This window comes from Anolis sagrei, chromosome 1 (assembly GCF_037176765.1).
Source record: "Anolis sagrei isolate rAnoSag1 chromosome 1, rAnoSag1.mat, whole genome shotgun sequence".
NCBI classification, from domain to species: Eukaryota; Metazoa; Chordata; class Lepidosauria; order Squamata; family Dactyloidae; genus Anolis; species Anolis sagrei.
The window spans coordinates 68,759,461-68,781,713 of record NC_090021.1 but is presented as its reverse complement, the minus strand read 5'-3'; the positions used below and the strand labels follow the sequence as shown (position 1 = coordinate 68,781,713).

Sequence of the window (22,253 nt, the reverse complement as noted above, 5' to 3'; positions counted from 1 at the left end):
ATTGCAAATTTCTGTACACCAGAGGACACAACCTAATTAGTTTCCAGGTTAACCCCTATTTGACCAGCTAAAGACTGATGCAGACAAATGGTTCACAGCGTAGTGATAGTCAGTGTAACATACTTTAGAGTTATCTCTACAAATTAAGTGTGTTGCCTATAGTGCTCATAATTCATATGTTAAGTGTACAGGGAAGTGGATCGACCTCAGTGTACTCCATTTATAGACAGCACATGGGGAAAGGAAGGGGTGGTGGGACACCTGGTCATTCAGAGCACCTAGATTCTGAATCATCCTTTGGTTCAGACATTGAAATCCCAGTTCTGCATGGCTCCTGCAGATTCTCTCTAGCCTTGGTTATGACATTTGGTAAACACCCACTGGGGGATGGATTAAAAATTATAAATCTTACATATGGGAAAGGCATTTTGGCACCAAAAGTGGATTCCACGACCTATCGGATATACACCTTATTTCCCCACTTAATACAATTCTTCTATGTGACCTCTGTTTGCCTTTCTAAAGCGGCACACTGATAGATAAGTTAAAGGGGAAAAAGGTTACAGCTTCAAGACAAGCAAAAGCAAGTCACTTTGAGGACACGTGCGTTCCAGCATAACTGCATCCAGCACTTATTCTGAATGGCAAGGTGACTTGCTCCGATAAAGAGTGCTATACAAATACACAATACAGGTAGTAAGAAAAAAAATATTTGGCACTAACACCAACTCTTCAACTTCATAATGGAGTAAATAAAGTTCTAACTTACTTGTCATCCTTCTCATAAATGTTCAGCCCAAGGGCATCTACCCCCAGCCAGAGATCCGTCCCTTTCTTATTCTTAATTTCAAAGTAGTTGATTCCATACATCTCTAAGTCCTGGGCAATCTTCAGGTATTCCAGCATGGCACTCTCTCTGGTTGTCCATAGAAAAATCATACACAGGAAATATTATTAGACATTTCTAAGACTAATTTAGAAATCCAGTACTGGTAGGAATATTATTTTTTATTTATTTTGTGTCAAACATATTGCATAAATAAGTATAAAACTGATAAAATAGAGGGAATACACGCAGCTAAATATTTTTGACCAAAAACAGGCAACACTGACCGCATTGTCTGTGCCTTTAAAGCAGGGGTCCTCAAACTAAGGCCTGGGGGCCAGATATGGCCCTCCAAGGTCATTTACCTGGCCCTCGCTCAGGGTCAACCTAAGTCTGAAATGACTTGAAAGCACACAACAACAACAACAACAACAACAATCCTATCTCATCAGCCAAAAGAAGGCCCACAGTTCCCACTAAAATACTAATACGTTTATATTTGTTAAAATTGTTCTTCTTTTTAGTTATTGTATTTTTAAGTGTTTTTGCACTACAAATAAAATATGTGCAGTGTGCATAGGAATTCATTCATTTTTTTCAAATTATATTCCGGCCCTCCAACAGTTTGAGGGACCTGGCCCTCTATTTAAAAAGTTTGTGGTCCCCTGCTTTAAATAGTTCTTCCTCTGTGCATGAGGCAGGGAATTGTGGGAAAGCATACAAATGTAGAGTTGTTTGTTTTGTTCCACGGTTGCACAAAGTGGAGGATTCTTCTATGTAGTGCCATTTTGCCAGGTTGTCTTTTGATCTGCCCACTATTCTATTCAGTCTATTCAGGGACATCCAAGTTGCCCATTCTTGGTTTGCCCCTGGAGGAAGACCCTCATGGGGAGCCATCCAGTTAGGATTTCCTGGTTTAGCTGCAGAGGGATACCCTTGCTGTTGCTGGGGGGACGCTAAGAGGAGTGGTAGTTCTCATAAAGCTTTTCCCTTGATTTGAGTCTACTGGAAGGAGGCTGATAGCCATGCAGTGGGTGGCTTTCACAGTATTTAAACTTATTTCTCTCTCAGTTAGCATCAACTTCCCACCACACATTGGGGAGGGGAAATGCCAGTAGTTTATAGTCTATTAACAGGTGTGGGTAGGAAGATAAAGACACTCATTGGGCTTGCAGAAATAATGGAAAACCACATGAACACTTCATCTAACTACACAATGGTCACCATTTTACTCATTTCTTGTCTGAATTCCCATTTCTAATATCTCCTCTGCCATTATATATTCAAGATATTTCCATGTTTGCAGCCAGTCAGACTAGATGCCTCTGCCTATCAACTGCCCACTTGATAAAATTAATACAAAGAACTCCAGAAAGTAATGGCATTTTAAAAAAACTATTGAAACTACTGGCTCCTGCTTAGCTCTAACCTAAAATCCTGGTGTGAAACAAAGAAATCAAATTTGGGGGTCCTGCAAATACTATAAAAAAACTTACAAAAGCTTAAGGAAAAGAAACTTAAAACTGTCATGGGAGACTAGAGTCCATTACTCACTTGAGCATCCCACCATGTTCAGCATGCCAGACCTGAATCCGCTCTTCCCACTGTTCTCGTGAGAGTTTATGTTGGTCCATTACTCTAACATATGAAGAAAAGAGACACCATGAAATGTATAGCTCTTCTAGGAAAAGTTTACTACAGTATTTCAAATTCACCTCTGAAGCTTTGCCAAATCACATAAAATGAGCTTCAACATGCTTATTACTTCTGCTTATGATATGTTCGCTTCCCCCCCCCCCCAAACAAAGGTTATAAGCACCACCAACCAACTACCAGTAGGTCTGCCGAAGCATTACCAGTAATTACTAACTTGTGCAAATCTAGTTTTAATGACAGTCTAGAACCAGGGTTTGTCTGAGAACTCTCTCAATACAATTCTTACCTCTGGGGAACGAGGCGTTCAGAACTGAGATATCCAGCCTTGTGTAATTCTTTATTATAGTCTCCAAATTTAGCTTGCACGGCGTAAGATCCAAGGAGAACTGCAGTTTCAGGTGGACAGTAGATCTCGTCACTAAGGATGCCTTCCTTCACCTGCAGAAAGAACAGCTTCTGTGTGATGTCCTGGATCAGCTCCTCAGCTACGTCTTCAGGGAAAAACTTGGCACGGAATTTGAACTGCAGTGGGTTCTCTTTCTTGACCTCTTGAGCCGAGACCTGAAAATGGCAGAAGAGAGGCAGGCAGGAAGCAACAGCAGGAAAGAAAAGCTTGTTGAAAACAATCCAATTTATTTTAAAAACAAGTTACTTTATATCTTGTAAACTGTGCAGATTCAGCGCAGAGATGCTGATCCTTCATCTCCTCTAAATCTCATGCAATGAATTCTCTATTTGTATAATACTGTCTATCCACCCTCTGATCAAGAACTGACTCACTAAGGCTCAGAAATCCAATGTTCAAGCAAATGCATTTGTTTGTTGGCTTTTACTTCCTGCTGACTCTTAAAACTCTTTGACCATTATAGTTTCCAATGATTATCAATAGCAGGTACTTTTAAATGTCTTTCATCTTATAGCTTTACTATAATAGGGGCTAATATCTCTTCTTGTCAGGAACTGGTTTTACTTCACACTGTCTGTCTTATGCTAAAACAATGCTGTTGAACATAACTGATCAAGTTCAATGCTACACCATAAAATAAACTAGAAACCAAAAACATAATATGGAATCTAACTCATTTTTAAATTAACAAAAGGAAAAGTAACTTTTAGCACACACAAGACATAAAAATAACAAGGTTGCTGTGAGTTTTCTGGGCTGTATAGTCATGTTCCACAAGCATTATCTCCTGACGTTTCGCCTGCACCTATGGCAGGTCTCCTCAGAGGCTGTTACCTCACAACCTCTGAGAATACTTGCCATAGACACAGGTGAAATGTCATCGCCATACAGCCTGAAAAACTCACAGCAACCCAGTGAATCCGGCAACGAAAGCCTTCAACAATACATAAAAATAACAGTTGCACAAATACATACATATAAACGCACACCCTAATATATATAAATGTGTACACTCTAAATAATTACCAGATATTACAAATCTATCTTTTGACCTATATCACACTCTGAACAGTAACCATGTAAAACCACTTCACAGTCATTTCTTTATCAGAGAGAGGATAGACTGGGGTAGCCATTGTAATGAAATGTTCTGGAAACTCATCAACCAAAATATAGAGACATACTGTAATTTCTGTGTTTGGATGGAATATTCTACTTTACTGGGTATTTTCCAATGAATGATAATAATTGTTTATCAACTGTAGCCTTTTTAAATGTATGAAGAACCACCAGATTATTTTGATGAGGACCAAAATGATCACAAAACTTGAAGAAGTTTCATGCAAAATAATGTTAAAATATGCTGTGGAGTTAAAAAAATCTTCCACAACTTTACATGAAACAAACAGAAGAATTTCCAGACTAAGCATTCAGAGACATGACTAGTAACTTTAAGACCTGTTTGTAGAAAGTCACTTGAACCTGTGTCTATGATTTTTCACTAAGAGTAGACATATTTGTTTTTCATGAAACCCTGTCCCCTTCCATCCCAATATTCTAAGGCAATTCAAATCTCATTACATAGAAGACAAAGTTGGAGAAGACACAGAAGACGGTAGATTTTTGCCTGTCTTTTTGGCTCACTTGTTATAGGGTTAAATGTTACAGGGACAAATTCCAAGTTTATCAGTATTCCAAACATAGACCAGTATTTTGTGTAGGCCATACTGAATATTTGCAAGGATGGAAGGGGAAAATCTCTCATATATAACTTTCTTCAGGGTGACTGACATCAACTGTTTGTCTCCTCTGAAAAAACAAAATAGTACCTTTGTGTGTAACTAGCTAGTATGGAGGCGGCTACAGTAAAATACTTCTGTGTATTTCTTTCACCACAGCACTAGTCTAAATAGCCACTGTACAAGGGGGAATAATGGCTCAGAAGATTATTCTACTATTTTGAAAAACCCGAAAACTTTAGAGTGACTGCGTCTAGACTAATCTCCATGCTATAATTCATCTATTAGAATAGCCCATTCTAGGCAGCCTGGCAACTAGTCCTGCAAAGCCTTTAGAAGATTAAGCAGTGTATACTGAGAGGTTCCGCTAATTGAAATAAACACAATAGCCAGCTGTTTGGAGTAGGCAACAACATGCTGAGACTAGACTATGTACAAACAGTTCTATTTGTCAGTATTCATGCATATAAATTAAGTAAGTATTCAGTTTGTCAGAGCACACTAATGACAAGAAAGCTAAACAAACTTTCAATGATATGTTTGTCTTTTTCCTTCTTTCTGCTGAGAGGTTTAATCTTTGAAAATCACATCAGAGATATTTAGGAGCATTGGCCTGAATTGGTGTACTGGCTTCCAAAGGTTAGTCAGGAAAAATTCAAAGTGCTGATACAAACAGAAAATGCTTTAAATGCCCCTCTCTCCTAAACATTTCATTTCAGACTAATGACGACAGACTGTAGTCACTGAACAACTGATTTTAATGTTCATGTATATTTATAGTTTGTTTTATGTTGAATGTTTGCCGTATATATGTTGTGCTCCACCCTGAGTCCCCTTCGGAGTGAGAAGGGTGGAATATAAATGCTGTAAATAATAAATAACTCTTCCTATTTGATTTGTAAGGGCAAGCAGAGATATGAGCAAAGTGTCTTGCCTTGAAGGTGCCCAAGCCCAAACCCATTTAAAGGCATTGTTAAAATCTGACAAGGACAGCTTTTAAAGAAAAAAAATGTGGATATTTTGGTGCATGTTTCCTTTTTATTGGATGTAGATCATAAACCCTAAGGAATATTATACATTAAACAGCATGGCATACAGGTGCAGAAAGATATTTGTGGGGGGTTTTCGGGTGTGTGTCTTGCATTAAAGTTGGTTTCACATTTTGTTTACCTTTTTGTCAAGCTTCAGCCAGGTTGGGAATCCTTTGTTATCCACATACTGAAGACCATAGTACCAGACTTCACGCAATCCTATAGTCTTGACCACCTGAAAGATTAGCAAAGAACTTACATCATCAGTCAAAAAGTATTTACAATGATTGCAGAAGCTGACTTATTGAACTGGTTGCCCAAATATATTGAGCACTGCTCTACTCACAAAAAGAAATGCTGACTTAAACACCAAGATTTGGTGGAACTATCCCAGGCACAGAGATTATCCAGTTCAAATGGGAAAGAAATAAAGAATAAAGGAAGATAATGGATTTTTTAAATTTATCCATATATATTGGTGTCAATACAAGTGACAAAAAGAAAACATGGTCTCAAAGGCTGAGTAAAGGACATATTATTCATTTGTGTCTGTTTCAACAGAATATAATTAGTGCACAAAATTCAGGTCAAGGTAGATAGGTAAATACATCTTTAGTCACATATTTATTTATTTTTTTAAAAAAGAAACACAATGCTTTAAATCATTAGAACCAGGAGCAGTAAGTGTAACTATTTTATATAGACATATGATATAAAACAGAAAGAGGAGAAAGAAATCAAGTCTTGCTCAAGGAACATTCAGCTTGGATTCATACTTGTGAGCTATGAGCCTCCCTTCATGTTAACTAAAACATTGTTTGCAAGCTTCAAAAAAAAGAAGCAGACAACCTGTTATTTTCCCAGATGTTGTTACACATGTCATGTGACCAATCACCATGTGAGCAAGGGCCGATATTATTTGGAGCAAAATATATGAAAAGCTACAGTCTCTCTCCATCAATTTTATAACATTTTCTGTAAGCAATTCTCATTAGTACTGGAAATAAGTTTGAAGAGACTGGTATCTCAAACAACAGTCACAATGCTAACTCCTCCATTGGGAAAATAGCTTAGAAAAAAGATGTCTCAGTATAGCAATTCGGAATTCCATCTAATACGCAACTGTATTTCTGCAGAAGCAATCCCATGATTTTTTTCAAGAAGTCAGAATGTATCTTCTTTGCAAAAGCTAATGAACTTACAACGCAAGCGTTGGATTCATACGTATTGCCTAGAAATGTTTCAGGTATTTTACTCGCAGCCTCTGGTGGTGCAATGGGCTAAACCCTTGTGCCGGCAGGTCTGCTGGCAGAAAGTTTGGTAGTTCGAATCTGGAGAGCAGGATGAGCTCCTGTCTGTTAGCTCCAGCTTCCCATACGAGGCCGTGAGAGAAGTCTCCCACAGGATGGGAAAACATCCGGCATCCCCTGGGCAAAGTCCTTGCAGACGTCCAATTCCCTCACACCAGAAAAAACTTGCAGTTTCTTATGAAAAAAGAAAGAGACCTATGACTGAATATGACTGATGGTCGTGACCTAGACAATATCACTAAATCAATGGGATACACAATTTTTTGTTTTACCAGTTCAGCAGTTGCTTCAATGTGTTTAATGTTTGAGGCTAAAAATTGAATTTAGGTCCAAGAACAGAGGTCATGAAATAATTGAATAGAAATAGAGTACTTGTACACACAATATCCCCACAAAGAACTTCCGAGCAAAAATAGTAAAAAAAAAAAAAAAAAGATATACCCAAATATCCTTTAAAGAAATAGTCTTTAATACCCTTTTACAGAAAGTAATATTGGAAAGTACTCAAATAATTACTAATAAGGATATAAAATATCAATACACTTTCTCTACTGCACGATGCCTGTGTTAAAAATCTGCATATTGAAACTTGTTTCTAATGCTATGTTTAGGGCCCAGACAATATCAGAAAGGAAAACCATATAAAATCTATTATAGAAAAGACTTCCATGTTCAGAATTTATTTTGAAACCAAGAGAAACAACATATTTTGGTCTTAGTAATATTAATCCAATTAAAGTTAATTTATGTTCCCCATGACCATTTAAGTCCATCCCCAAGAACAACATGAGCACAATTAATGATCCTTTCTGGTCCTTGAGCTTTCTGGCTGTTTCCAGATCTGATAATTTTTTTAATGAACACTGTAATTGCTTTCAAAACATTGGCTGACCTAACAGCAGACATGTAATTATGAACACAGATCTACTAAGTATAACCTACATTCCCCCCTTTAATAGTGAAAATTCTTATTTCGTTTTAAAACTTCCTTTTTGGAATTGAGATATGTTTATATGCATTGCATACATCTCCTCTGCAAGTAATTTTGCATAGCCAGCTCTATACAGGTATTCAGATTTTGATCATCAATCATCATGGCTTATTCCATTTATGTACATCCACTTTATTAAAAGCATTTGGCAAGGCAGCTCTTCTGATATCTACTCAAACCTAATACTCTAGGACAGTGGTTTTCAACTTGTGGGTCCACAGGTGTTTTGGCCTACATCTTCCAGAAATCCCAGCCAATTTACCAGCTGTTAATATTTCTGGGTCCAAGGCCAAAACATCTGGGGACCCACAGGTTGAGAACCACTGCTCTAGGAATTGTGTTGTTTACTTGGGGAAGACTTGAAATGTGGATCTGATCATGTCTCAATAAACGTGCAATCTAATGATTATAAATGTATTCTGATACCTTCAACTGGATTAAATTTAGTTAAAAGACTTAACTTACTGCCATTAAACAATGTCACCACAACTAACTAAAGGCACACTTACTATGATAGGATGATTGCTGTTGATCAACAGTGAGGATTGACTTGTGCCAAAATTAAATTAAATGGAACAGCTAGAGAGAAGATTGTTTAGTGATATGCCAGGGATCTTCATTTTTTTTGTACCTGTGGGCACAAATAGCTGTGGGCACAGTCATAAAAGGACTCTTATGGAGAATGGGAAACCATGAAATTTAATACAGCAACATTTCATGAAAAGTTACCATGAGGAAACTAAAAGAAAAACAGTAAATGCTCATCTGAATCTACAATAACTGGTCCAACATAAAATATGTTTAACAGCAAGACACTATTTTGGAAAACCACCTCTGAACAAATTCTTCTAAAATTAATTCACAGACATTCATTTGTATTAAACAGGAAGCACAACCATAAATCACTCCCATGCACAGATACAAATTAATATTAACTGTCATGCTTCCTTCCACTACTCTGGAAAGCATGTACGCTTTTATAAATGCTTCCCTATCCTCCCCTCTGATTTTTGCTGGCTTTTCAAGTATCCTCCTTCCCTAAACCACTTAAGTAAGAGGGTTCAGCACCCTGGAGAGTTCAGCCAAACCTGGATTAAAACCTGGATCTCGGACATGGAAGCCTCAAACGCCCACACCCCAGTAGTAGTTTACTTTCCTTCCAGTGTTGGCTGGTCTCCATTTTCCCTGGCCTTTCCTTTCATTTGAAGACTCTCTTAGACACATATGGCGTCCACATATAGTCTAGACTAGGGAAAAAAGGTATGTAACCTAAAACAATTATTTTAAAACAAGAGCACTATTTGGAGGGGCAAGGGAATTATTGCAAATGCAATGTGCTGAAATATCCTGGTGTTCATAAGAACACCATCAAAACATCAGCAGCTGTGACCAGCAAATGGTGATAGAAAACTATATGCTGTTCTTCTCAGGCCTAATAGATTAAAATACTTATTCAAAAGGAAGAAATGTTGTAAAGACCCTGCCCTAAAAAACTGATATACAGCATGGCACCTTTACTGATGTGTCTGCTTCAAGATTAGGGATCCTTTTATAATACAGGATTACAGCACTATTGCTCCACTTGTCCTACGGAATCCTCTAGGATTTTTGCCTCTTCATCTTGCTCTAACTATGGCTAGGTTTTTCTTTACACAACACAAAAACATGAGCCCACTTTAATTGCATTGGCAACATCTTATGGACTGAAGCTTGATGAGTACAATACCACAGAACCCAGGAGTTCACAGAATTCACCTTGGCAAGTAAAGTGGAATAACAATGCTATTATTGTGTAGTGTAAGAGAGCCCTACATGGTATGATTTTGTACCAAAGATGTTTTGCGTTCACTGAATCTTTATACAGGAGCAATATGGACAATCCTAAAAAGATTGTGGTGTTTCAACACAAGTAACAAGAAATCAGAAAACTTTTAAACTACAAACAAAGATAAGACTTCATTTTTAGAACTGAACACAGCCAATGGGATTTTGACCATTTTAATTTCTTACTACAGATTTGTACAAAACCTATATGCCAAACTATCACTTTTAACAGCCCACAAAGGATGAAAGCTTTCACCTGCATCCAAACAGATAGAAAATATCTCATGGGCAACTGCTTTATCTGCATTTTGATCCTCCTGTTGTTCTGACTTCCAGCTCCCAGATGCTTTGGATTCAAACTGTGGGAGTTTGACTCCAAAGCATCCAAAAGGCAAATTAATCTATTATAAATGTTTGAAAAACAGTACTGTGTTGTATTTCCAAACATCTTGATAGTTTCTGGGCCAAGGCAATTCATGTTCTGCTCCAACACTGTCATAATATATTTAACCCCCTTCCCCCGATTCTGCTGATCTTGCTTTATTATTACCCATTAAAATAAGTCTTATTGTTTTCCATTACATATAAAAAAGAATTACTGTCTGATAGAGATCAAAGGCTGCCTCCTCCTGATACAACAATTAGTGCTTATTCATGCAGTCTTCTGTTCTACTCTGTTGCTCCTGGCACCCTTAGGGCAAGGTTTATAGCCTTGCTAATGTTGCTACTAATAGAGAACCTGCAAACTTGTTACAATACTAACAGTACAGTAGTCTAAACTGTGCTTCTCCAATTTGCTCTTTTTCAAATACATCTGATTAATACCCCCTTCCTTCCCAACCAGAACAGCTCCATGCCAACTATGGAAGGCCCATAATTTTCGGTCTGAACTTTACACTTTTGGAGACAGTATGTAGGATGCAATCAGTGTCCCAATTTGGAAGATAATTCTGAAATTTAACTTTGTTTTGTAGCTTCTTCCACTAAGCAGGTTGCTGCTAGTAACCTCTCAGTTCCTCGGCTGTGTGGATTAACAGGAGAATAAGAAGACAATGTTGATGACAAAGAATAACATCAAGGCATTCCTCCATAAGGAATGCAGAACGTGAACCCTACAACTTGCTCTGCCAGGCTTCTGATGCCCCTTCTATATTGCCATATAAAATCCATATTACCAGATTTAATAATCTGGATTATATGGCAGCGTAGACAGGCCCTGAGTCTACAGTATCTCTGTGAGAAGAAAAAACTTGCTGTGATCCTTCCATTCTTAGATAACCCTTGCTTACAAAGGGTTAAAACACTTGCAAATAATGGACTGCTAACTTCTTGTTATTTATTAACAAAATCTCCTTTCTTCACTTTGAAAACTGGTTAAAAGTTTAAGTGATTGATCTTTGATACAATACTTTCCCTCACCCTGACAACGCACCCTCTCACCCCACTTAAACAAGTATTCCCTGAAATAGCAAAGAGAAACAATTGCATGCCTTTTAATAAGGCATAATGTTTCCAATTTCTTAACTAAAGATAACACAACACCACAAATATGGTACATTTATTATTCCACTATCAAACCCAGAACCCCATATATATGCCTTGTAACTGTAGCTCTGCCAGGTGGGCCTCTCCCTCAAAAAGGATAGCAAAGTGGTCACAGTTGAAAAAATACCTCCACTTGCTTGCAATCCCTGCATTAAGACAAAATGGGATCACTCCCTGGCACCCCTCTCTCACACCCATTCCTCATATTCAGGCATGTTTACAGGCCTTCTTAATCTCCCCATATTATGCTACAAGTGGCAAATAAATCCTTGAAAAAAATCTCAAGTTGAAAGCAGGATAGGATAGACCTTCCACTTACAAAATGAACGGTCCCTGCTGACCATATACAATAACAAAACAGGAATCAATTTCCAAAGTGTATAAATCAAACACATTAAGTCTCTTCACAGTTCTCTTCGGATACAGACTATTAAGTCATTACCACTTCCTCATTATTACAGGGTATTTTCTTCTTCCCATTTGTTAATCTCCCTGTAATGGCAGATGCTGAGTAGTTTAAGTATGATTAATACTTACTCCCACAATTACATATGTTGATTCAGTGTAAAAGAACATGTACGTGGACACTAGATATAATTCATTAACAGCCAATTAATCAACCAGCTTTTATTAACTGATTACCTGTTGTTCAGGAAAGGTTAATGGTGGGCAAGAAAAAAAAACACTGCAGTGTCATAACAGAACAAGTCCAACATTGATTTATTCTATCAATTTTAAAAATAAAGGATTATCTTTTATTTCGATATGTACATGTCCGACACACCTGAGTTACAAAATAATACACATTATTACTTTATCCTTTGAATATTACAGTTTTGATCCAACAGCATCACATTACGACCCCTGATACTGAGCACTTTTAAGTCCCTAATGCATTTAAAGCAATTCTTTATTTTATTGTCAAAGGCTTCCTTCCATTTCCTGTTATCCAAAAGAGACAGCAAGCGCCCTCTTTATTCTCCTTAATTATCTGTGATGCAGATTTTTAAGAATATGAATCCCACAGTGCTGTCTGCCAAGTAGACTGCTCCTCATAATTGTTTTAAAGACTTTAAAAATGAATTGGGAAGGCTGGTGAACTACAAGCATGACTTGTCAGTACCATCATTTCTATAAATAATGCCGCTGGACCCTAAGTAGGCTGCAGAGGTGTTTTCAGCAAATAAATGTGGTAGATGGCTATACCCTAGGGCTTCTTTTTGAAGGGCATTCAACCACAACCAGGGAAAGGGTAAACTAGGAGTAGGAAATATGGGAGATTAGAAAGAGTGATAGGCAATGTATGGAAGGTGACACTAAAGAAGGTAGCAGCACATGTGCATTTTGCAGGATTGCATTAAATGTGAGTTGATTTATTCTTTTGTGGGTAATACAGGGTGTTCATAAAATTTCAAATGATCAAGGGTCTGGAGAAAAGCCCTATGAGGAGTGGCTTAAAGAGCTGGGCATGTTTAGCCTGCAAAAGAGAAGGCTGAGAGGAGGCATGATAGCCATATATAAATATACAAGGGATAGTCATAGGGAGGAGGGAGCAAGCTTGTTTTCTGCTGCCTTGGAGACTAGGGCATGGAACAATGGCTTCAAACTACAGGAAAGGAGATTCCACCTGAACATTAGGGAGAACTTCCTCACTGTGAGAACTGTTCAGCAGTGGAACTCTCTGTGGTGGAGGCTCATTCTTTGGAGGCTTCTAAACAGAGGCGGGATGGCCATCTGCCGGGGGTGTTTTGAATGCAATTTTCCTGCTTCTTGGCAGGGAGTTGGATTGGATGGCCAACAAGGTCTCTTTCAACTCTACGATTCTATTTATCTGAAATCTCTTTACCATTTAAATGGTATCAGAGACTTTATGGACCCAATGCATTTCCCCCTTTTTCTACATATGGTCTATTTTGTGCCTTGGTTGTGTGTCTATTTGACCACCAGTGCTCATGACGTCTATTTATCTGAACATTCCCAGTTCATTATGAGGACAGATATGTTTGGGCTCAGACTTTGTCTCTGTTCTAGACCAGTTCTTGGCTAAGTCACTTGCCTGAGAGCCATGCTCTGTGAAACAAGCAATGAAGCAGAAACTGTCAATTCAGAAAAGTAATATAATTACACACACACATACATTGTGTAATTTAGGACTACCCACAAAATAATAATAATAATAATAATAATAATAATAATAATATTTATTTATACCCCACCACCATTTCCCAAAGGGACTTGGGGTAGCTCACAAAACACACAAGGGTACAAACATGCAAAATACAGAAAGTGCAAAGGCAATACCACAAAAGCAGTAACAAAAATTATGGCAGACATTTTCTGAGTGTGAATCTCAAAGGGCAGCTATTTTAAGGGAGCCCCCGGTGGCGCAATGGGTTAAACACTTGTGCCAGAAGGACTGCTGACTGACAGGTCAGTGGCTCGAATACGGTAAGAGCAGGTTGAGTTCCCTCTGTCAGCTCCAGCTCCCCATGTGGGGGCATGAGAGAAGCCTTCCACAAGGATGGTAAAACATCAAACATTCGAGCATTCCCTGGGCAATGTCCTTCCAGACAGCCAATTCTCTCACACCAGAAGTTTCTCAAGTTGCTCCTGACACACACAAAAAAAGCCATTTTAAGAGTACGCCTACAATTCACCCATAGAGTCCTATCTAAAGTTTCCGGATCCCTTCTTCAGCCTTTTCCAACAGACATATTTGGTTGTTAAATGCATTTTAACTCTACCCTCAACTCGCTTCTATTTATCGATAAATAAACAGGCATATTGTCAAGGTTTCAAACACATGCATTCTAAGACTTTCTGTCTACAGAAAAGGTCAACTACTCAGGTATAAAAATGCTGGAAGACAATAGCAGATATATCCATACTAACCTGGTCAAACAGCTGTTTGCCTGTTGTATTAGGCTGGATGGCAAACTCCAGTTCTGCATCCATTGTGGTAACTCGAACATTGACCTAGAAAAGAGATTAAAATAAAGGATAATGAAATGGAGAACAAGAGTTCGCCAGCTTATCAATATCTTATTTATGGAGTTTAGACTTAGGAAAAAAGGTACAAAACTTGGATACTACATTAAAATAATTGTAGCAGTACTTAAAGAGTCACAACTATTACAGTTAAAGAAAAAGATATATCTTTTGAGTACATTATGACAATAAGGCAATATATTGACTATTCTATTGGCTTTGTAACTTAGTGTTGAATTGGATTGCGCTTTTAATCAAGCAAGATGGCATTTTAGCATTGATTGTTCTCGAATATGCTATTACACTAAGCAGGACTGCTATTACTATGGAACTTGACATCTTAATTAAAATCCTTTTTGGAATTAGGACAAAGAACTGACCACATTAAGGGACAGCTTTTAAATTATAACATAGTCCTTCCTGTTATTTTAAGAGCTGGAGTTATTCTGGGGTTTTAAAGAGGTAAAAGGATGGTGATTATTCTTTCAAGCTAATCAACATTAATCCAATAAGCATGCAGTGTTATGTTGCCTTCAGAGTTGTACTGAAAGCAGAAAACAAGTTTATAGGAATTTGTGGATAGCGAGCAGATAATTACACCCCAAACACATAAGGATAAAAATATTTTATTGTGCATTAATCATAAGGAAAGAAAGTTTCTTTTTCAGCAGTTATTGTTCTAGGAATGATCTTATGTTGACTCTACAAGGAATGAAGCTAATATAAAGAATTACTTTGCTTTAGCAGGCCATCTGGCCCCTTATTGTGTTTCCTACACTGAAAGTTGAGAAGCAACATGTAAAGATAAAGCCACCTTTGGTTTAAATTCAAGGATAAATCTCAGTGATGAACATGAAGATTTCCATATCATGGCCAACAGAGAGAGATATGTTTGCCTTTCATTAATGTGTCATACATGTAGGTTATTATACTGACCAATCTCACACAAGATTAATCATGACAGGAAATACGAGCCATATATCAGAATTAAAGTTTGTAAGCCAGCACCATGAAGATCATTGTTATGGAGCATTCTCGTGGAGTGAGAAGGACCTATAGTGCCAAGTGTCGCAGTACTTAACTTGCATTACTCTGATTTCTCCAGACTATAGTCATTCTTATTTATAATTTATTCAAAATTATGTTCCCTAAATGTATTTCAAGATGAGCTAAAATGAATAAAAATATGTCCATAATAAGATTCTTGTAATTCTCTTCTTTAAATTGTCATAAATGCACTGTAGATATGCTGAAGGTTAATTTACTTTTCCAAATACCTTTTCCCAATAGAATTTAGTATAAGATATAACACTGAGGGCTCTTCTCTATCTCCATATCTAAAGATAAGTGTTTAGAATACAACATGATCCCTGCACATGCAGGAGTAGCCCCACAAGTGTCACTTAGTTCTATCCAACAAAATATGTACTTTCTAGGATTTTTTTAGGTTTTCCAGGTGACTGACATTTTTCCACTGGAAGTTACCACAGAATAGTCTTAGAGGACCTAGCAAACTCCCAGAGAGGGTACCTTGCTAGAAATCTTCTATCATGCAACTTTATGATAACCTCTGGCAGAAGTAATTCATTATTCAATATTCATTATTCAATAGGCTTCATTATTAGTCATGGTTTCCTTTTTCCATTGTAGGTTCAAAAATGTATTCCCAGTGGATACAGGATACAGGGATTGCACTGTACAGAGACTGGACATAACAACACGAACCTTAAGGTAGACCCACTAAGAAAACCTCCTTCTCAATCCAGTGAGATGGTGACATTGGATAAAATTTCTTGCACCAACTTAAGCAATGTAAACAATCAATCATATGCCTTACAAACACAAAACCTACAATTCTCCTTTATTATTTAAACTTTCCTGGTGAAAAATAATCTCTGTGTAAAGCATGTTTGCATTGCATTATCAAGGATGGTTCAGAAAATGTGTATTTTCTTTCCCATCTATGATGGGTCCCTTTTTATTCAAAACAGAGATTATGTTTATTAGGAAGGGATCTCTCTCTGTTTCTTTGACTCATTATCAGATAACCTGAAACCATGCCTACTCACCTAAGAAATTCAGAAATGTGAAGGTTAATCCATTGGATAAGGGCCCATCTACACAGGTCAAATGATGTGGGGGTGAAATGGATACCATGGCATCCACTAATGACCAATATGCACTAATGTGGGTTTGTCCCATGTTAAATGTAAGTTGGTTGATGCTCCAAGTGCAAAATGCTGGAAGTTGTTGCTCATTGCATCTACTGATGCTGGCCGGAGAGCCAGAGTTATCAGAGAAGGGAGAAGAGAAAGGAGATTCTTGTATCGTCATTAGAAGCTTCATGTATGAAACAGCTCTCACACACTAAAAGCCACAGGTTGGGATTTCCTATCACATGCAACATTTTTTATTTCAAAAATTCAAACAGTATATGTGAAGTCTGGGTTCAGCATGGCTCTAGTCAGTTCCAGCAATGAACAGTAATTACCAGTTCCCACTTCGAGTTCAGGGCTTTCAGTTTCTGTTTCTTAGCTGACTAAAGTAACATGATATATAAGGACAATGGCTGAGAGAAACTAGGATCATGTAGGTAAAGGTGAGCCAAAAAAGCAGAGGGATACGGTGCAGAGAGACAATGCTTTCGTCGCAGAAGCATTGCACATTCACATATTTTAGTGTTCAGATTTACATCATTTTTCAAAATACATGGGGCAAAGTGGCAGGGAAACATTTATTGAAATCCATTATTGAGATTAGGTTTTTCTTAAGTCATGTAAATCATGCATTAAAAATCTTTACATCAGCTATTTAAATAAATATGATTTAAATAATCTCACCTATATTCAACTATGACCTGTATTTTATGTTAGCAACAATGTCATGACACTCCTTCCAAAATCTTAAAACTATGCGTTTAATCTAACCCTAATTGTCTTTGAAAAAGGAGTGTTTACCTACAATTTTAAAACAGGCAGAATTTTAAACATTATTAGCACAAGTATAAAGCAAATCAATAAACAATAATGCTTCCAGGACAGTACTCTCTCAAATTCTGAGTTAATGTCAACATTACACAAGTTTGGCTGCACACAAAATCACATGAGTGGCCCCTTTATTCTCACTGCCTGAGAAGTCCAACGGTTTTCATTTCTGTTGTGACCAATTCCTAATCACTTTTAATCCGATCCTTTTGTTAACTTTTTTTTACTAAGCAAGACATACACACATTTATGTATAAATTGTAAAAGTGCACAGTTCTGGTGTGTATGTGATTTCACAACGTGTATTTTCAGATGTGCAAAATTATTACTTGACTCCCATGCTCCATCTTCAGCAAAAGACTAGATATACTGGTTTATAGGTGCTGAGGGCAATTTTGAATCCAATCTCTGCAGCATATTTTACAGTCTCAACAGCCCTGTGTTATTTGCCCTCAGCAATTAAAACTATTCATACACTTTTCTTTCTCATGAATAGATACACCTTGAAAATACTTCATGAGGCATCAAGGTAATAAAACTCTTCAGCTGGTTTTAAAAGTATTTTCATTTCTGCTTTGGAGGGATTGTCACTGAAAGCTAGAAATGCCAAAACAGTGGAGAGATACTCACTATGAGTAAGACCTATTAATATGAAACATATCCATGAATAGCAACCCAGATCACTCCCTCATTCCCCCACATTAAAGATTTCAGAGGCCTAATCATATTCTGCTTATTATTACATGTTCTTTATATCTGTGCTAACTAGACTTAAGGTTTCCCCTTAAGTCTAGTTGTGTCCAACTCTGGAGGGTGGTGCTCATCTCCATTTCTAAGCCAAAGAGCCGGCGTTGTCCGTAGACACTTCCAAGGTCATGTGGCCGGCATGACTGCATGGAGTATGATCACCTTCCCGTCGAAGTTGTACCTATTTATTTACTCATGTTTGAATGTTTTCAAATGCTAAGTTGGCAGAAGCTGGGGTTAACAACAGGAGCTCACCCCATCATGCAGTCAGCAAGTTCTGCAGCTTAGCAGTTTAACCCGCTGCACCACTGCAGCCTATTTCTTAGATATCATGAAATCAAACTTCATTTCAGACCTATCAAGATTACAAGCACAATTCCAGCAGTGTTACATGTTATATGCTTATACGTCATATTAAACACGCACACATGTAGAGGGATTTTTGTCCTATTTCACTCAAATCAGGATTCCAGGCTGTGATAATAGTTCCAACCTATACCAAAAGCTGTTAATCCAAATGTAATATACCCCTGCCCAAACAAATCAAATCAAGCAAATCAAGTAAATCAAAACCTATGAAATCCTGTTTTTTTTTAAAGATGGTGGGTCAGATGATTAATAATCTGAAACATGAATGAGCAATCTAGGGAGGGATACATTGCCTTTATGACAGGAATGGAACAACAAACATTGCCTCTTCAGAGCAAACCAGGGTATAATGCCACTTCAAATCATGGCTTGATCATATAGTTGGTGGACAATAAACACACGGTTCAGCAGGGAAAATATCTTACAATCAGGTTTTCTTTGGAATTCTGGTCTGGACCCACCAAGGATTTGCCATTTAGGCCTCTTAGGAATCACCAACTGAAATGGAGCGAATTCTTTCTTTGCTCATTTATTAAAGTTTTGACTAAGTTAAGAAGTTTTATTACTGAATTCCTCTGTTTTGTTCATTTAAAAACCCGTGAGATATATTGTAATATGTCAAGTTGTGCCTAGACATATTTTTAATGTATTTGTCCTGCTCAGGCTTGTTTTCATTCAAACATATTTCTTTTTAAGGATTTGGGGGATAGAAGCCTTCTTCCATAACATAATCACTGTTCAGCTGCACTTTATGAAGGATGGTTTCTATTAATTTGAGATGTTACTGTTCGAATATTGATTAGTTGTTTTCATTGATGAGCATTGTTTGTTGATTTAATTTGTTTCTATTGTTACATAATTGTCTGCACTATTATTGTGTGTAAAATGCTCCGACTCCCTTAGAAGAGATGGTGGTGGGATACAAATAAAGTATTATTATTATTATTATTATTATTATTATTATTATTATTACTCAAGCTTAAGAAATGCTAAATACAATGTTCTTACATGGATGCCTTTCTCTTCAGAACCAACATTTTATAAAAGAAGGGCTGCCCACATCTCCTGCATTGTAGGGGTTAATACATTTATTTGAGCAGTAGTTTTCCAGGGAATGATTTCTCTGTATATTATCATTTGGCCAGTATCAATGTCTGAAACCTGTAGAATAATACTAGAAATATTCTCATGTCCATCCATGGAAGAGTTGTGTAAGAGATGTGTTTGGCCTCATTTTATGGATACACATACACATCTTCTGTTGCTATCTATACTTTGCGTCAAAACAAAAGAGGTATAATTCTGTCCAAGGGAAAATCTGTTGTCCTTTTACCCTGGTCAAAGGGATTCCCAAGAAACCCTTTTCAGTCATGGATTTATACCCAAGGTCTCAGGAGTCTAATCACTGTGACTTTCCAGAAACACACAACACTTTCCTTTTTTAAAAAAAATCATAAAACCAGTAGAACTTGTTCAATTATTGTGCCCTAATTTTTAAGATGGGAGAAAACCCTGTTGAAGCTGGTTGCAAAACTCACTATAGAAAACATCCAAATAACGTAATTTAATTAGTGACATGGTACTTGTTTATATATTTACACAGGCTGGGCTGACACTGTCTAATTTTGGATGACAAATGATTTATGTGCCTTTGTGTAGCAGAGACTGTGTGTGAACAAACAGATTCTTTGTCTGAAAAATATATACCAGGAAAAGCAGCAGGCAATTGTTACCAAACGCCTCCCTATGACAGTTTTTTTTTTTGCAACAGCTGTATGTAAATTGGTAGTTCATTAACATAGGAGATAGTGATGCTACCAAAAAATGCTTAAACTTATTCAGAAAGTTTTTAAAGAACATTCACATTTTTGGGGAAAGAGAAGATGGCATAGACACTGTAATTTATAGTCATTTTACTATAAGACAAATTGGACTTACAGCAGCGCTATCATGATGTTTTCTTGGCAAGATGAATTCAGAAGTTTGATTGAGAGTTTGAGGCTTGGTTAAGGTCACTCAGTAAGTTTCTACAGCTGAAAATGGATTTAATCCTGGTCTTCCAAAGTCCTCATCCAACACCCAAAACCATTGGCCTATGCTAGCTCTCCAAATGCTGATACCAGACAAGGTAAAGGTAAAGGTTTTCCCCTGACATTAAGACCAATCATATGTGACTCTGGGAGTGGTTGCTCATTTCCATTTCTAAGCCAAAGAGTTGGGGTTGTCCATAGATACCTTCAAAGTCATGACTGCAGGAAGCGCTGTTACCTTCCCACTGGAGTACTACCTATTGATCTACTCACATTTGCATGTTTTTGAACTGTTAGGTTGGCAGAAGCTGCGGCTAACAGCGGGAGCTCATGCCACTCCCGGGATTTGAACCTGCGACCTTTTGGTATGCAAGTTCAGCAGCTCAGCAGTTTAATCCACTGCACCACCGGGGGCTCCAGCTATAGGTAAGCAAAGGACTGGCTTTTGATCAAGACTCACATAAAACCAAGTGTTGCTCTGGAAGAGTTTTGAACTTGAAATAACTTCTGGTTCCCAAAATACAGTTATGATTTACATAAGGAACAGAAACTGAATATATCAAGTTTCAGCCACACAGATTGGGACCTAGTGCTGGTAGCAGGCATGTACCTAATATCCAACTGAAATCCAACATATCCCTACCAGGGAATAACTCCCATTTGACATAATGGCATTTTTCTGCAAACATATACTTCCTCGATTTCCCTTGGTTTCTGTTTCCAAAGAAGTTAGATTTGAGAAAACAAAACTGAGAGGTTATGCCTTTATTTGAAGGAATGCCCAAAATCTCAAATATAATTACTATGAAAATTCTATCATTGGTGATAAGCAGCTCCTGTCTAGTCTGTCAAATACGTTTGATTTATTATTATTATTATTATTATTATTATTATTATTCAGATCTTGTGGGTTTTTTCGGGCTATAATGCCATGTTCTAGAGGCATTTCTCCTGACGTTTCGCCTGCATCTATGGCAAGCTTCCTCAGAGGGTGAGGTCTGCTGGAGCTGGGAAAAAAAGGGGTTTATATATCTGTGGAATGACCAGGGTGAGACAAAAGGCTTTTGTAAGTTGGGCTAGGTGTGAATCTTTTCAACTGACCACCTTGATTAGCATACAATGGGCTGACTGTGCCTGGAGCAAACTCTTCTTGAAAGGTGATTAGATGTCCCTGCCTGTTTTTCTCTCTGCTGTTTTAATTTTAGAATTTTTTAATACTGGTGGCCAGACTTTGTTCATTTTCATGGTTTCTTCCTTTCTGTTGAAATTGTCCACATGTTTGTGGATTTCAATGGCTTCTCTGTGCAGTCTGACATGGTGGTTGTGAGAGTGGTCCAGCATTTTTGTGTTCTCAAATAAAATGCTGTGTCCAGGTTGGTTCATCAGGTGCTCTGCTATGGCTGATTTCTCTGGTTGGAGTAGTCTGCAGTGCCTTTCATGTTCCTGGATTCTTGTTTGGGCGCTGCGTTTGGTGGTCCCTATGTAGACTTGTCCACAGCTGCATGGTATACGGTAGACTCCTGCAGAGGTGAGAGGATCCCTCTTGTCCTTTGCTGAACGTAGCATTTGTTGGATTTTCTTGGTGGGTTTGTAGATTGTTTGTATGTTGTGTTTCCTCATCAGCTTCCCTATGCGATCAGTGGTTCCCTTGATGTATGGCAGGAACACTTTTCCTCTGGGTGGATCTTCATTTTTACTCTTGTGGCTTGTTCTTGGTCTTGCAGCTCTTCTGATGTCTGAGGTGGAGTATCCATTGGCCTGTAGAGCCCAGTTGAGGTGGTTCAGTTCATCTTGGAGGAGGTGGGGT

General features: G+C 37.8%; 1 protein-coding gene across 1 annotated transcript in view; it reads right to left on the bottom strand.

Moving 5' to 3' along the window:
* The window catches only part of EZR (ezrin), a 50,168-nt gene that overhangs the window by 14,140 nt on the left and 13,775 nt on the right, over positions 1–22,253 (bottom strand). The window contains exons 3-7 of the mRNA XM_060753658.2: positions 14,221–14,304; positions 5,798–5,893; positions 2,769–3,043; positions 2,381–2,464; positions 770–916 (exon numbers count right to left, since the gene is read on the bottom strand). Of these exons, the coding sequence (XP_060609641.1) occupies positions 770–916; positions 2,381–2,464; positions 2,769–3,043; positions 5,798–5,893; positions 14,221–14,304 (686 nt within the window). The remainder of the gene's footprint in view (positions 1–769; positions 917–2,380; positions 2,465–2,768; positions 3,044–5,797; positions 5,894–14,220; positions 14,305–22,253) is intronic.